General features: G+C 47.1%; 2 protein-coding genes across 2 annotated transcripts in view; one reads left to right on the forward strand and one right to left on the reverse strand.

The window, feature by feature from the left end:
- The first annotated feature begins 1,930 nt into the window (after positions 1–1,930).
- Positions 1,931–6,678, forward strand: PCBD1 (pterin-4 alpha-carbinolamine dehydratase 1). Its single transcript, XM_009290585.1, has 5 exons — positions 1,931–1,972; positions 2,165–2,338; positions 5,378–5,509; positions 5,875–5,955; positions 6,580–6,678. Exons 1-5 carry the CDS (start codon positions 1,931–1,933, stop codon positions 6,676–6,678), a joined length of 528 nt encoding a protein of 175 aa, XP_009288860.1.
- A 1,407-nt stretch (positions 6,679–8,085) lies between these two features.
- SGPL1 (sphingosine-1-phosphate lyase 1) overlaps positions 8,086–15,860 on the reverse strand; it is a 28,676-nt gene continuing 20,901 nt past the window's right edge. The window contains exons 8-14 of the mRNA XM_009290554.2: positions 15,441–15,546; positions 14,860–14,958; positions 13,681–13,830; positions 13,184–13,422; positions 12,390–12,536; positions 11,296–11,416; positions 8,086–11,197 (exon numbers count right to left, since the gene is read on the reverse strand). Coding sequence (XP_009288829.2) covers positions 11,057–11,197; positions 11,296–11,416; positions 12,390–12,536; positions 13,184–13,422; positions 13,681–13,830; positions 14,860–14,958; positions 15,441–15,546 — 1,003 coding nt within the window. The 3' untranslated portion in view covers positions 8,086–11,056. The remainder of the gene's footprint in view (positions 11,198–11,295; positions 11,417–12,389; positions 12,537–13,183; positions 13,423–13,680; positions 13,831–14,859; positions 14,959–15,440; positions 15,547–15,860) is intronic.

Consider the following 15,860-nt stretch of genomic DNA (forward strand, 5'->3'; position numbering starts at 1 on the left):
GCAAATCTTGAGGTGGGAGATAGTACATGGATCTCAACCAAAGCAGCTTTCAGGGTCAGGCACATTTTGTTAAAAAAGTCTTGGCAAAATAAAAATAATAATAGTGAGTGATATGAGACCTCCCTCCAAATACACAGAAGCAATGCATGCATGTGGGTTTAGCTGCCATTGACCTAGCCCAAAGAAGCACAGCTCTAAACTAAACAACAAGGAAGGGGGGGAAAAAAAAAAAAAAAAAACAAAACTGTTGCCAGTAAACAAGCATGCCCCTTGCACGGGGCTGCAAACTGCTCTGAGCAAACACCTTGCCCAACATCACTCAATTAATCATTAAAAGCAAATCTAGAGTCCCATCTCAAAAAGAAATTAAAGCTGTGCAGAGGGGGACTTTCATGCACTTAGGGGTTCAGGAGTTGGAGTCAGCCAAAGGATCCCCCCGGCCACAATTTCACACCGTAGATGGAGGAAAATCACAACTGCCCTGTTGACACTCTTCAGCAAAAGCACATCCCTCTGCAAGAGATCTCTCACATGTAAGGTTGGCAGTTAAGGCTTGATTTATAACCTAGGAGAGAAAATGCCATTACAAAGGAGCTGGGTAATCAGTAGACACAGTATAATTAATCATTTTTCTCCTAATGTTCTCCAACCACAGAAATTCTCACCTCTAATGAGCTGAGGTGTCTGTCAGTTGCTCTGTACTGGCAGCACATGTATTGGCAAGATAAACAGGATCGGCTCCCAGCTGTGCTGGAACAAAATCCAACAGAGGAAAAGCGGGGTACCATGAGAAATGGGGTATCTGCTTCCTCCCCCATCTCCAAATCAATAGAGGCGCCAACAGAGGCAGTGTCACCTAGCCAAGGCGCATTTGAGGCCCTGACAAGTCACCATCAAAACTGCCACTGCATTTTCTCAAGAAAACTGCAGCTGAGATCCCCTGAACATAGCTGTTATCTGCAGCACCCCTATCTCCACCTGCAACTTCATGAAAATACTGCTTCCTTTACCTCCTGCTTATGCCACTATTTACAGGGGCGCTTCTGCTGGGCTGTGCTGATGAAACTGCCAGTCCCGCAATTCAAACTTATGCCAAGAAAATATTCTGCTGGCCTTTCCCACCCTTACAAACAATCCCACTCTCCTGATTTCATCGCTGGAAACCATACAGCGCCCCTCCTCTTCTCATCCATATCAAAGCTTCCAGCTTCATATCTGCACACAATTATTTTCTTCTCAGGTGCTGCGTTGCTCTCCAAGTCTTTTCTCCCCGGACAGACACTCAGGGTCTCCCAGGACACAAAAGATGTTCATTTTTCCTTTTCATTACCCTGGCAAGCAAATCTATAGAGGGCAAAAAAGGAAAGGAAGAATTTGCTTCCCTCTAACTTGCCTGCTAGAGAAACAAATCATCTCTGTGGCACCCACGAACACTAACAGCAGAAAACAAAATGTGCACAAGAATACATACAAGGGAGGTATGTCACACTATATTAAAAAATTTTCAGCATCAGTTGCTTCAAGGGTAAAGAAAGCCATGAGGGTATAGCGGGGTGCTGAATTTCTGTCTACCACATACATCAGCATGGTACAAAATTGTTGTCAGCACTGGAAAATTGCCCATCACGTGAGTGGGTTTAGCAGACTATGAGCTGCAGGACATGGGCACAAATCCGGCAGGCCTGGAGAGCAAAAACACGCCGGGGAGCAGCATGCGGCATCCGTGCAGACACGGTTCCCTCAGCAACGGGAGAAAACACCTTAAAAATGCTCAGAAGCATTGTGCCGCACACACTCCCCCCATTACCCTGTCTCTTGGTCCACGTGCTGCAACATAATCCAGGCTGTCCCCAGATAATGCAGTCCTCAGCTCGCGATTATCACTGCACAGAGCTCAAAGGGCTGGGAGGCACACGTGTGCTCAGCCAGGATGACTGTCACATTCATCACGTGTTGCCAGCAGCATCCAGCGGTACCGGCTTTAACTGCCCCTTCTCCATCCCATTCTGCCTTTTGCTTGTGCAACAGGTTAAAAAAGTGACCCTACAGGAGAGGGGCGGGTGGTTCAGGGGTGGACGCATCACCGCTTCAGCATGCAGGGGTTCATAGAGAGAGACCCTGTTTTAGCATCCCCCAAGCCCCATGGCCCGGTAGGGCCCCGCAGGCGGGTGACCACTGCCGGGCAGCATCGGGAAAGGCGCTGGCAGCATGGGTGGACCCGGCCCCCTCGCCACGCCTCCTGCCGCCCCGGACAAGCCACGGCTCCACTGGGCTACAGTACGACGTGCACCACCCAGCCTGGACCGGGGACGGAGGCCACGGAGACCCGCGGGCAATGGTAAGTCGCTGCTGGGAAATCCGGCTGTTGCTTTGCAGGCAGTAGCAAAGGACAGGGCAGGAGCGTCTCAGCGGCAGCTCCAGCCTCTGAGAAAAGGCAGGAGGAAAGGAGCAGAGCTCTGCACTGTGGTTAATAAGTAACACAGGGAGCTCCGCCGGCTGCTGCTAAATTACCAAAGCCAGTGCTCTGCAGGCTTGGTTCCTCTGCGAGGGGGAGGGAAAGGGTCCATAAGCAAGGCTGCACTGCCAGTGTGACCCCCGCTCAAATTCTGCCCTGGCAAGTATGACCCCCACGCATGCTCCGTCTGCATGGCCCATGCAACCCACCCTGGCCGGCTGGAAATCAGTTTTTTCATGGCAGCGGAGGGGACAGGAGCAAAAGACCATGGGTCTTGTGGCATACCTCATTCCAGCCCCACCAGCAGGTCCTGCTCACGCCAGGACTGTCCCTTTTACCTTCTCCTAGGTGACAAGTCACCCTTAAAAGGCAAGATGTTAGTTTGAGCAGAGAGGGTTGTTTCATCTCCAGAAAGCCCAAAGCTGTCCCAATTTCCCATGCTGGTTCCTTTTTCTTGGTTGCACAATGCATCTACTTGGTTTCCTGCTGGCAAAAAAAAAAAATCCCAATGCCTTGGCACTTGAGAGCCAGCAAAAGAAAACAAAATAATTAAATTTCCCTAATGAGTAGAGTGTGTTTTAAAGGAGTAAGTGCACACGAAAGCATTAATATGCCATACTGACAAAAACAGCAGGCTGGCCAATGTGCTGGGGTGGAGAAGGAAGGAAGGGAGCGGGGTGGAGAGCATGAAGGGTGCTCCAGGAAGAGGGTCTGCCATCACAAAACACAGCCGGAGGAGCTGGCTTTCATGTGGTCTGTTGGCCAAACCTCAGCCTGGCCATGCTTCCCGTTGGCACTGGGCTCTCAGAGAGGAGCTGGGCCTGGAAAAAGCCCCGGGGCCCATCCTCCCATGTAGTCGCGACGCAGAAAAGGGTTCAGAGAACAAATAAGCCACATCCCTTCCAAGCAGCCTGGTTTCTTGCTCTGCCTGGAGGAGCCTGGCTCAGCACCCAGCCCCCTGTGTCCATACCTCTCTGCTCCAGGCAAGCAACAGCTCCGGCTTTACGCAGCCTTTCCTCTCTTTAGCACTGATACCCAAGCAGGAGCTTTCAGCCCCTGGTCCCGAAACCTGGTGCAGCCCCTACCCCACTCCCATCAGAGTCCCCCAGGGCAGCCCCCACAGGTGCCCCCCTGCCAGTGGCCCCATGCAGAGCCAGCCTCCGTCCCCACGTTATCCAGTTGCTAAGCTACCCGCAACGGCTTATCACGCCATCAGCACAGAAGGGCAACGGCTGAGGGTTTATTGCGCTGAGCTGTGTTTACTCACTACCTTCCCTCCAAACCCAGAGCTCGGGAAGGGATGGGGTTGACATTAGCGTGGCGGGTGGTGGAGCCGGGGCTGGCAGGGGGCCATCCACCGCACAAACTGAAGGGTGGCACAGGTAGTTTGTACACTAGCAGCGAGGCCAGAGCATGCATGGGCGAGGAAGGCTTTCCCCAAACATCATGCAAGAGGGAGAGCGTGCAGCTGTGATGCCAAGGGGACAGGAACCATCCCACGCTAGTTCAGCGTGCACCTTGGCACTCTCCATTTCGTGAAGTGCTCTGCAGCTGACAGCTTTCTCTAAGCATAAGGGTCACTACTACGCAGACAGGTAGGCATCCACACGGCCCAATGGCTTAGCAGACCCAGCAACATGGGAATAGGGCATAATCTTTCCAATCCTTCCTCAAAACACACAAAACAAAAGAAGAACCCGCAAAAACATCAGCTCCATGGCTGCCTCTCTGGTTTTGTACAGCCTGTGAGGAGGTGAACTACAGGAAAGGATGATTTGCCTTCTTTGGTCAGCAGCCCCTTGAGACGCTTCACTTGGGCACTGATGCTCAGAAGTAGCATCTTAAACAGCTGAGCAAACACCCACAAGAAACAGTGAGCTGTATTTGCTGGGACTCATATCTAACTTGCCACACTTTGCTCTACAGCATATAAAGGAAAACAAATTGCAAAGAGATGTTCGTCTTTGTCATTGAGAAACAACAATCCTCACCAACGTGAAAGATCAGAACACCCACTAGGAAAGAATTTTAATCACCAGAACATCATCTTTCAGATAGAGCAACTACCCCTCCACACTCACTCCTGCCTTCCCCACTGAGCCAGAAGATACGCTGGCTCAGCTAGCCCCTATCCCCAAGAACTCCATTTTAGTTTCATCTTTGCCCATATTCACTCCCCAAAGCGAAGAACTGCTGCTTCCCCCCTCCTTAAAAAACAGATAGCAGCTCTGCCCAAGAGGGGAAGACAACGCTAAATCACAATCCCCCCCTCTACCCTTCGTTACTCAAGACAGAAACAGCCTCTTAAACTCCATCTTAACATAACAGAGATTGAAAAGGAAAAGGAGCCGATCTCCAATTTAGTGTGACTCATCTCTCTGATTCACACCACTTCTTTCTCCTCTAAAGCAGGCTTCCAGTGCAAATGACCTGCAAATAAAGCCCTCCCGCTTCGGGAAGGTACTTCACGAACCTCAAAAGCAAGCAATTCCCAGTTCTAGAAGCCATCACAGAGTTTCAGGTTTTTTTTCCAGAAAATTGTATGTAATGTATTTGGGAGCTTAACCTCACACAGCCATCATTTCTTAGTACCTCAGGTTATAATGAATACATATATACACCGGTAAAGAGGTAGGTGTTGCAGGTCAGAGGACAAAAGTGACAAGCTGGACTTCACTGGACCTCAGTACATGTAGGATGTACCCAGAGCAGGGAGCAGAGGACAGCACTGATATCGCCTATCATCAGTGCACCCCAATTCAGGTCCGCACACACACTCTAACCCTCCCACCCAGTCTGCAGCTGCCTCCACGGACCCCTAATTCCATGACCCATGGGATGCCTCACTGCTTTGAGCATCTGCTTGATCCTACCTCTGCCATGCTGATCTGCTCCTCTTCCCTTTCCTTTCTGTGGTGTCAGGCAGGAAAAGCCCACAGACTGAGCGCGGAGGAGAGGGAGCAGCTGCTGCCAAACCTGAGAGCCGTGGGGTGGAACGAGGTGGAAGGCAGAGACGCCATCTTCAAAGAGTTCCACTTCAAGGACTTCAACCGGGTATAAGCATCGGTGGTACAGAGTTTTACAATGTGGGAGACCTGGTTTGCAGAGTAGGGAGTCCCATCTGCAAGGCTCAGCCAAAGAAACCCCTCCGTGTTTCTCCTGAAATGTAATGGCTGAGCAAGATAACCTGCCCAAGACACCAAAGTGCTCAACCCAGCAGATGGTTTGTCTGGGAAAAGCTCCCCAAAAACAGCAAAACCCATAGAAAACCCTAACAAAGATACAGAACATCCCAGGCCTTGCATTTGGTTGGGTTACCTAGAAACATGTGGTGTAAAATTAATAGCAATGAGGTGAAAAAGAATATATCGCAGGGTAAGTGGTTCAGAGCTAACTTTTCTTCTTACTCCACCGGGCAGGCCTTTGGCTTCATGACCAGAGTGGCTCTACAGGCAGAAAAGCTGGATCACCACCCTGAATGGTTCAATGTGTACAATAAGGTAAGAAGGAGGGATGGTGGGAGCAACCGGAGCTCTTCAGGGAACAGATCCCCTTTTGTGAGGCATAAAACAGCAGCAGCAAATCCTGTTCAGATCAGTGGGACCTCTTTCCTCGGATGCTATTCCCTTGGCATATCACAGACAGCCTACAGCTATCACCTACAGATCCTTTCCTCCCCTCTCTTTTTTTTGGTTTTTGGTTGGGGGGGGGTGGGGTGGGGGGGTGTCCCTCCTGCCCAGCTGAGCAGTAGCTGCCTGAAGGTGGGCAGAGCCTACCGAGCTCTTTTTTAAAATCGGGGTTGTTTTTTTAAAGCAGTACCAGAAGTAGCAGCAAGGGAAAAAGCTTCTGGAGAAAGAATGAGTTGAAAGGTGGGCATAGCCAACTGCTGTAACCAAGGCAGGGGTGGCAGTGACTTCTTGTGGCCAGGACAAGCTGTAGGAAGGAGAAAATCAGGCAAAATGCCAGACCACCTCTCCCACCCCAGGAAATTTTGCTAACAAGTCTGGAGAAAGTAATAGCACTACCTGCCTCATCAGATGCGAACTGTCTGCAGCACTGGAGGAAACCGTTCCTGCTCTGTCTGCCAGCAACACTTGGTCGGTCTGTCTGTCTGTCTGGTTTAGGTTCACATCACCTTGAGCACCCATGAGTGTGGAGGCTTATCAGAGCGAGACATCAACTTGGCCAGCTTCATCGAGCAGGTTGCAGCTTCTCTCTCCTGACTAGAGAGAGACACATGAAGCCAAAAATCAACTCTGCCGCTGCCACAACCCGTGTCTCACCTGGACGGCTGCACATGCGGCCTTCTCCCACATCCAAGCTAGTTCCTGGATCCAGACTGCCTAACGCCATGCCAAACTCCCCACCACAGCTCAGATGGATGGAGGCACTTCTTGGGCACCGTGCATATATCCATCTCTGACCTTGCCACTTCCATTCTTAAACCTTTTGTTAGCTGTGTGCTACCAGCCCACAAACTGCTGAGCCCCTGGGGCTTTCAGCAGACGCGCCCTTTTACCAGGAGTCATGTTACACAATTGCACCAGTAAATCTTGCCAGAGCCTGACCCCATCCAGCCACTCTGCTATTGCTTCTTTACCTACCAGAATATGCTTTCTACCTAAAACGTGGTACGTGAACCGCTTGGTTTCTCTAGAACATACCAGCAACTGTGACATGCAACTTGGTTATTATTGTAACCTCTCTCTAGCAGTATTATAAGCAGGTATGTGATCTCACCCCGACTGTAACCGGCCTTTAGTAGGATACCAACTGAAAATGTTCACAATAAAGGTCTTGGTTAACTTGGTATCAGTTTGGAAGGAGGCCTCGCTGTCAAAATTACATCAACAGGTTTTCCCAAGGCAGATACTGGCCTGACTGCTCTCAAGAAGGTGCTTCTGCCATGGAAAAGCTTCTTGATGAAGCAATGTGGAGAAATGGCACGTGCCTTTGCAGGCCTGCACCTCAAAGTGAACGGGGTCTAAAAGAGAATGAGATTATCAAAGCCAAAACAGATCAGATAAAAACTGCTTGTGCTAAAATCAGAAGTGTACCATAGCCAAGGCACAAACACAGGGAAGGCACAACCAAAAGGCACGAAAGCAGGGCAGCAATGGGCCAGGGGCTGCTTACAGGGGAATACCTCCCGAAAGAGGTTGTAGGTGAATTTGGTGGTGTAAGATCTTCAGTCCAGCAACACAATGATCTCTGCATTCAGTGAGTCTGCAGCCAAATTGCTGCATTTTCGGTGTAACAGGAACAATTTGCTGTGAAACCAACAGTAGTTGCTTTCAGCAAAACAGTCTGGGAGAAACACTACAAACACCCAATTCAGGTCTTTTTTTTTTTAACCCTTTAAAGTTCTATAAAGTATTAAGAGAAAATCCATAGCTCTTAAATGACAATTTTCAGCATCCTTGAACACCACATGCAAGACGTAGCCACAGACACCACCTTTATCTTGACAGAATGAAAGAGCAGCCCTCGGGCAGAGTTAGTAAGATTCATAAACCATTCTCCCTGCCACAGACTAGGCTGTGCATGAGCAAAGACCAGGAGCAATAGGTCCCCATTCATTCAAATGAGCATTGAAACAAAAAAATAAAGAGTTCAATGAGCCTAGATACCTAAATGCACCATTTTAATACAAACTAGGCCCATTTTCACCATCTTTTCAGCTATTTCAGCCTACAGTTTTACAGTGGCAAATTAGAGCAATACAGAATACTGCCATCAGATGAACTCATCCCATTTGTTCATTAAAAAGTCAATGCGTATTTATTGGGCGAGATATTATTGTGTTGTACGCAACCCTTCCACTCCCCCCTCCCCCAAATCATCAGAAAAGTGCAGATGAAATCCATGGCATGAAGACACACACACCTCTTCTTGGTCCATCCCATTGGATAGTCTTCAGTCTAGTACCTAAGAGCACGCAAATCCTTTGGGAGTGCTTTGTATAAGCAACAAATTTAGTGTCTCACTTGGAAAACCTGACAGTCAGAAATCTCGCAGGAATTAATAGTTGCAAAGATCCCTCCAGGTCTAAAGTACCATCCAGTTTCAGATCATAATCCAGTCCACAAAATTCTTCTTTTTTGTCTTGTAAACAATTATACAGCCTGTTAATCGCACCATTTTTCTAAGACCATTTGGCATGATAAAGGAGATGCAGATTACATGTTATATGACAAGGATGAATAAAGACTACACACCCGTAAATTACAGTGGCCTATTCCTGACCAGAAGATTACATTTACAGTATAGAACAAATACACATAAAATAATTAAACCCACAAATATTACTAGTAAGTGAAGACCAGAATGGAATACATTGACTTACAAATAACATCTTCAAATACATCCAAAAATGTGAAATGGAACACTGATCCTTTAGATCCATCTACTTCTTCAGAGGAGAATGCAACCAGGGAAGAGGAGGGAGTTTTTCTCTCCTTAACCCCACCCCAATCCATTCCCTCTTTCTTTTAAAGCAGAAACAAAAAGAGTAGCTCCCTTTTTTGTTTTGTTTTGTTTTTTAAATCTCGGTTCAAAAGAGAACCATCACAGTAGCCAGACACTTAAGACTGTCTCCAAAGTACAGCAAACTCAGAGATGCAGTAATGGTCACATTGGCAAGACATTAACAGAATAAATAGGTCCAACATAAATGCTGACTGCCAGAGCTGGTAACACCATCAAGAGACTGTCAGGCAATTCAAATGCGATGTTTTCAAAAGGGCACAGAGACATGCATAAAGTCATCAATTTAAGGGCAGACGGCCAAAATACTTTTGTCTCCTAGCACTGAGAATAAACCTGTTAAAAAGCAAGTATTCTTCCCACAATCACTGGGCCCAAGGCTGCTGCACTGGTTTGGGCAGTGGCTGGTAAGAAACCTTCTCATGGTATAATTGTTGTGCAAGTGTGTGCTTCAGCGGTGTTAAGCCAGTGAGGGTCAGCTTCGGGCTAACATGCCCACTACAGCAGAGAGACAGATGCCTTCAGAAGCCCTGCACAAGACTCTGCAGATGTGGCACGAAGTCTTCTCCCAAGTGTTGAACTCTGCTTGGGAAACTCTCGGTAGCATGCACAAAGCTGAGAGGAAACAGATGGGAAAGCCCTGCAGGAGTGACTCCACTGCTGTTTAATAACTCAAGAGATTCTAGCTTGTCCTTAGCACCACAACTGCCTCACCAGTTGCACTGGGAAAACTCTCTCACCATAAAAACAGCGGAGAAAAATAGGAAGGGTGGTGAGCCATATGCCCAAGGCTTGAATACCTCCAACTTGCTACATCCTATCATCTACGTCTCGGAGCTATACCAGCATCTTTGTAATACTGTGAAGGGACTTGGCTCAGTACAACTACTATTCTACCTTATAGGCAAGTGTACTTTCTCTGAGGCCAGTCTGCCTTTGAGTTTTTTTTTCAGTATAGTACCATAAGGAAACGACCGCAGCAAATGCTGCAAAAGTCAACAGCTGAACCCTCAAACCCTCCCTGGCATCCCACAAAAAAAAGCCAGAGAAGCATCAAGGCACAATGGTGAATGCCCTTTTGAGAATGTGCCTTAAAAGAATCAGTGCAAAGAGCAGAGATTACTACTATTACAAAAGTCACCTTTTTATACTAAAAGATCATGGTAAAAAAAGGTCAGCTTTGGTGCCATCTATTTGCACATGAAGTCCCTAGCCATGACACACGCCAGGGCCTGACTGACTCTACTACAGCATTGTGAGATAGTGCAAAACCTTCAAGTTATGAACAGTGAAATCACTGTTTTGCACATCCCTCCAGAATTGTGCAAGGTACAACAAGCACTCTAGGTGGTAAATGCATGTCTTCTAGAAGAGGCAGGGAAGCAAAACAGTTACTATGTACCTAGGATTTTCAGTACCATCCAGTTCCTCTCCCTACACCACCTGCTTGGTTTCTATTTCTGCTGTTATTCAAACCAAGAGATTCCAGAAAGGGATTTTGTGTTGGTTTTTTTTCCCCTCAGCAGATATTGATTGCAGTCTCACTGAGATCTCCAGAGGGGATTTCAAAAAGAGTACATGACTATCTTTCCTTTGCCAATTTATCGGCTCTGCATTACATAGATAAAAGGCTCCCAGCACAGTCTGTTAAATGCAGTAGCTTGGAGGAATACTCAAAAGAAAACAAAATATTCAATTTATTTTCTACCTTCAACTTCTGAGAAGATTGAAGCTTTGGAACACAACATAAGAACTCAAATCTAACACTTGGCTGGACACCGGCTGAATACCAGGTCTGAGGAGAAGAAACAGCAAGGAATGAAGTGACACACAGAATACCTGAGGAATTTGGAGTTGTGGAATGGACATTCAATTCACCATCAATAGTCATGATGAAAATAGGCAGAGGGAAGGGAAGGAAAGCCCTAAAACTAAAGTTGGGCATGAAAATAATGCAGATTTCAGAACAGACTAAGATGGGAAGGAAGTTTTCAAGATCAAGCCGCCATCAGACCTGCAATTGTAGAAACAAAGGCTTACTGCAATCCCTTCCCCTAGGAAACCTTTAGAACCACCCCAGTGCTAGTTGGCAAGGCACCGATTGTTGCACTCCAGTCAGTGGTGGCCAGGAGAGCCGTTCATGTGCTTTTCACTGCAAGGAACATCCGTGCTGTAGAGGCTGTCCAAGTACGCCTGAGAAATCTCCGCTACCAAGCTCCTGTCTGGGACAGACTGGGCCATTCCATAGATGGCTCCCTAAGCAGAGAAGAGGAGGTCATTACATAGGATTGTTAATGCCATCAGAGAAACAGGCTCACCCCAGACACACCCTCACTATATGCTGGGCTCCTTACCATGCCTGTGGTCTTGGCGTTGAGGTCCTTCATGATCTCCTCAATGCTGTCTTTGACATCTTTCAGGAACTGTTCAGCAACACCAGGCTTCGTGTGCAACTGCGTAATGCAGAGATGAATGCTGGACAGGCAGGGGAGAGGGGAGAGATTAACCATTTCAAGTATGTACAGCTCCACATTTTCTGAGCAACCGAGAGCAATTTAGTCCTTCCCTGGCCAGTGACAACCATGTATCTCCTTAAAATTGCATTTCAGCAGTATAATGGGAGAAGACTCCCTTCCAATTAAAGGTAACCCCTGCAAAATACTTGCTAGAACCAAGCTGCAGAGAGTTCAGCTCTTCTGCAAAATGGCAACTCCTCCTTCCTTCCCGACTTCACCGTACATGGTTAAAGGCCTATAATTTTCTCACCTCGTTCCAGGTACCTCTGGTGAGAAAAATGCAGCTGCCTGCAAGCATGGTGATCCTTGCCATCATTTCCCTCCCCTTCCTCTCCAGCTTAGATAAGCCATCAGCCACCCACAGCATGGAAGTTAGCGTCCACCAGAAGGAACAGGGCTACTCGCAAGTAGCAGTGCAGCTGCTTTTTCAGTGCAGCTACATCTGAGAGCATTTGCCCCTTTTATCCACAGAAAAACAATAACTACCCACTCAAGAAAACTCTCTGGCAAACATTCATTTTACACGAGGCTGGAAAGATCACTGAAAATGATCAGCCCTTCACTGTTCTTTCAATTACCTTCACTGGGCAGCAAAAAGATACTAAAAATAAATAAATAAAGCTACAAACCCTCAGTTAACTAATATGAGATAAAGCCCTGGCTATATTTATTTTTCTGCTTGTACTAGACAGAGGTAAATAGAAAGGGAGCCTCAGATATGTCCACTGCCAGGCTCATTAAAATTACTATTGCCTTATCCTCACTGCAGTGAATTGCAAAAGTAATTCTTTCTCTGCAGAGGAAAAGTCTACACACAATTTATCAGATATGGACAACGCCACTCAGCAAATCAAGAGAGCTACATGGCCTGAAGACGACCATCTTGCATACCCTGGCTACGCACATCACTCCACTGGTCTCCACAAACTCACCTTGATGGGAACTGTAGGACATTTAAGTTCCATCCTTTTGCAGCTAAGAAATTAGATAATCGATAAATGTCGAAAGTGTCTGAACCGATGGAGAGGACAGACACCTCAGGTTTCCCAAAAATGAAGATGCTGTCAATTTTTCTCAACCTTAAAAAGAAAAAGGAGAAAAGAAGTGACTGACCAGGGTTACAGGGGCCAGACATTCTGTCCATCTATCTGGAGCCTTAAAGGAAAAGCTACAGAAGGGAACAGATGACAGCACATCCCTACCAAAAAAATCACACAAGCAGCCCAAGTCGTTGGGACTCGCAAGAGGACTCAGGTCATTAGAGGCCCTAAAGTCAAGTACACTTAGGAAGAAATGGAAAAGAGGGAGGACAGAGAGGCAAAGGAAGACAGAGTAGCAGAGAAGATCAGCTTATCGACTCACATAGCAACACAAGCACCCCAACAACAGAGAGTACAACCCTTCTTTTATCATCTTCAGTAAGTCCTTCCAGATTCCCCCTCAACCATGGCTGAGGCAGAAGAAACTCTCGAAGCAAAGCGAGCTAAATAAAGATGCCTGCACCCCTCCTCTCAGTGCCTCTCGGTTATCTGGCACAGAGCAGCAACCTGGGTATAAACAAAGCATCTTCTGCCATAACTGCCTGATGGATCCCCACCCAGCAGGTAACATGCTACAGCTTCTCCAGGGGGAAAAAAAACATCGCAAAAGAAACAAAAGCAGTTTGGGAGAAGGTGTCTAGAACGGGGTTAAAGAGTGTGATCAAAACGCTAAGGCACACACGTACTCTGATTCGAGGAAACGAGCCGTTTTAATGATCCTCTTCGTAGCCTCAACATAGCCTGATTCCCCTATGTGCATCAGAGTTGCCCAGCACGCGGCTATGATTCCACCAGGCCTGGAGCCTGCCACGGAGGGGGAGGCGTATATGCCCCCTTGCCAGTCAGCTGCTATAAAGAACTGGTAGCTCCTGTACTTCTTGTCGCTGTACAGCACCACTGAGGAGCCCTTGGGAGCGTAGCCATACTGCAAGGGGCACAGAAAGCATTAAAAAGCAGCAGGAGGGCACAGGAACACATTCAAGCACTCACTGCATGCAGTCACCAAGATCCCACTTGCCCGTACTTCGGTGATTGCACAAAGCATCTGAATAGGGCAGCCCTTACCCCTGCACTTCAGCACTCCTCCACATCACAGAGCAGAAATGCCTGAAGGCAGGGATGGCACCAGGAACTGCTTCACAGAAATGAAAGCATTGGAAGACCTTTCTCCCCTCCTTCTTACCTTGTGGGTATCAGCAGAAATGCTGGTCACACCTTTTACACGGAAGTCAAATGGACGCTTTAGAGGGAACCCTGCCTTGTCCATGAAAGCAATGAGAAAACCACCCAGGCAGGCATCAATGTGGAAGGGGATTTTGTACTTCACCGCAAGCTGTGTGAACAAGAGATTCTGGTGAGTAACATGCAATCAGGCAAGAAAATGATATGGTCAGGGCATCCAAACTCCAGTCACCAAAAGGTACTCTGCATTTCACAATTAAATGTTTTCTGGACCCTTTTGGAGCATCATGCCACTCTCAAGCCATTGAGGATAAGAGATCTGGAAGGGCTGGCTACTTGTGGGATGCCTTCTCCTGCCTTCCACATATTTGAAGATTGCCAGCAAGAGGAAAAACATCACCACACTTTGGCAGTTTGCTGTATTTGTCAAAGAGATGTGACAACTTGGTCTGAAAGGAGTATCCACAATAAAGTGTAAGGGCGTGATCCAAATGAAAAGAAGGTCAGAGGCCTTGGCTGGTTACATACAAAATAAATAACTGGAGCACGGAGAGTAAAATCAAGAGGCATGTTTGAAAAGTAAGATCTCAGGCCCTTTGACTCCTACTCCCTCCAAGCATTCCTCCAACTTCTGCACCAAGCTTGCTACAACCAGTAGGCCCTAAATCAAAGCCTTTTTACCAGGTAGACTATTTTGCTGTTATTTCCTCTCAGATATCAAAGAATGCCCTTCTGGTTGGTCTCGCAGTGGGTGCAGCAGAGCTCAAAGTCACGTACACAATACACACCTTCAGTTACAGCAGAACTTTATGGCACAAACTTGACAGTTCAGAGACAAAGTACATGCAAAAAAGACTTGCCACTTTGCCTTGCTGTGACACACTGCATGCACCAGCTCAAGTCTGAAATCCAGTCCCACACAAACAGCTTTATGACAATGCCCAGAGGTACTTCTGGTATTTAAAGCCCACCCTCCCACAGCAGTTACAGAGTGCAAGAAAATAGTTCCATATTCCTCCTCACTTCCAAATTGCGTCGTACATACCCTGCTGTTGGTTAATACCCTCCCAACCAGTCTGCTCCTCCCACCAGATTCACTGGTTGGCATCCTGGCACCCTCTGCTCTTCTTGTACAGAAGGACATGCTGGTTTTATTGCTACACCACCAGGGGCACCCTACCTCTGCCACCTCTTCAATGGGGTCCATAATTCCATGCGGGAACTGGGGAGCGGAACAGACCAGCATGGCTGTGTTCTTCGAGATAGCTCTCCTCATTGCCTGAAGATTTAAAGAGAGAAGATACTCACATTCCATTTACCAAGTGCCACCCTGCCAAAAAAGATAAAAAGTGAAAACATGCAGTGTCTGGTCTTAAAAACCAACACACAAAAGCCTATAGAAAGGAAAGCAATGAGCTACAACCATCAGCAGATGTCAACTGAGTAATTTAAGTCATCCACTTGGAAATACTAGAACGCTTCTGTTTGCCCTCATCTGAAATATGGGGCTATTTCTGAAATACGTAAGTTATTTGATTCTAAATGAATCACACAGGAAAAAGGGATTGCTTACATCCAATTATTTCAAACAAAACCTTATCTGCAATGACAGGCGCTTACTTCTGCCATTTTTCCTTATTTCCAGGAAGCATTCATCCCTCTCTATCTACTGATTTGCCACCTGGATAGGTAGATTTCTTGCTATTTGCTGTACAATGCTAATTTCCCACAGAAAGAGTGCTGTGCTGCCTAAAGTGATACCTGAACATCCACTTCCATAGCCTTGGTCAATGGTATGTGAATCAACTTCAATCCAAAGTAGTGTGCTGCCTTGTCAAACGCCGCGTGAGCGCTCACCGGGACCAACCTAGAAAAATAACAGATTGCATACGTCAACCCAGGCAGCACCTAAGCCTTACCATGAACAGGAGGGGAAAGAGCAAAAAAAATTCAACTTGCAGATATTTGTGATAGACAGGTCACAAACAGGCCAATTGTATGTTTCAACTAGCCAAAAATCATACAGACTGAAAAAAGAAAAACGTCGGGGAAAATACTCTCTGGGACAGAATAGAGGCCATGTGCTGTTCTGAATTAAAATGATGGACACTAGATCTTGAACAATACAGAGAAAACCTATTGAAGTAATTCTATTCCACTGCATGGTCTTCTGTGAACAAG

Source organism: Aptenodytes forsteri, unplaced genomic scaffold, assembly GCF_000699145.1.
Source record: "Aptenodytes forsteri isolate BGI_AS27 unplaced genomic scaffold, ASM69914v1 Scaffold349, whole genome shotgun sequence".
Lineage (NCBI taxonomy): Eukaryota > Metazoa > Chordata > Aves > Sphenisciformes > Spheniscidae > Aptenodytes > Aptenodytes forsteri.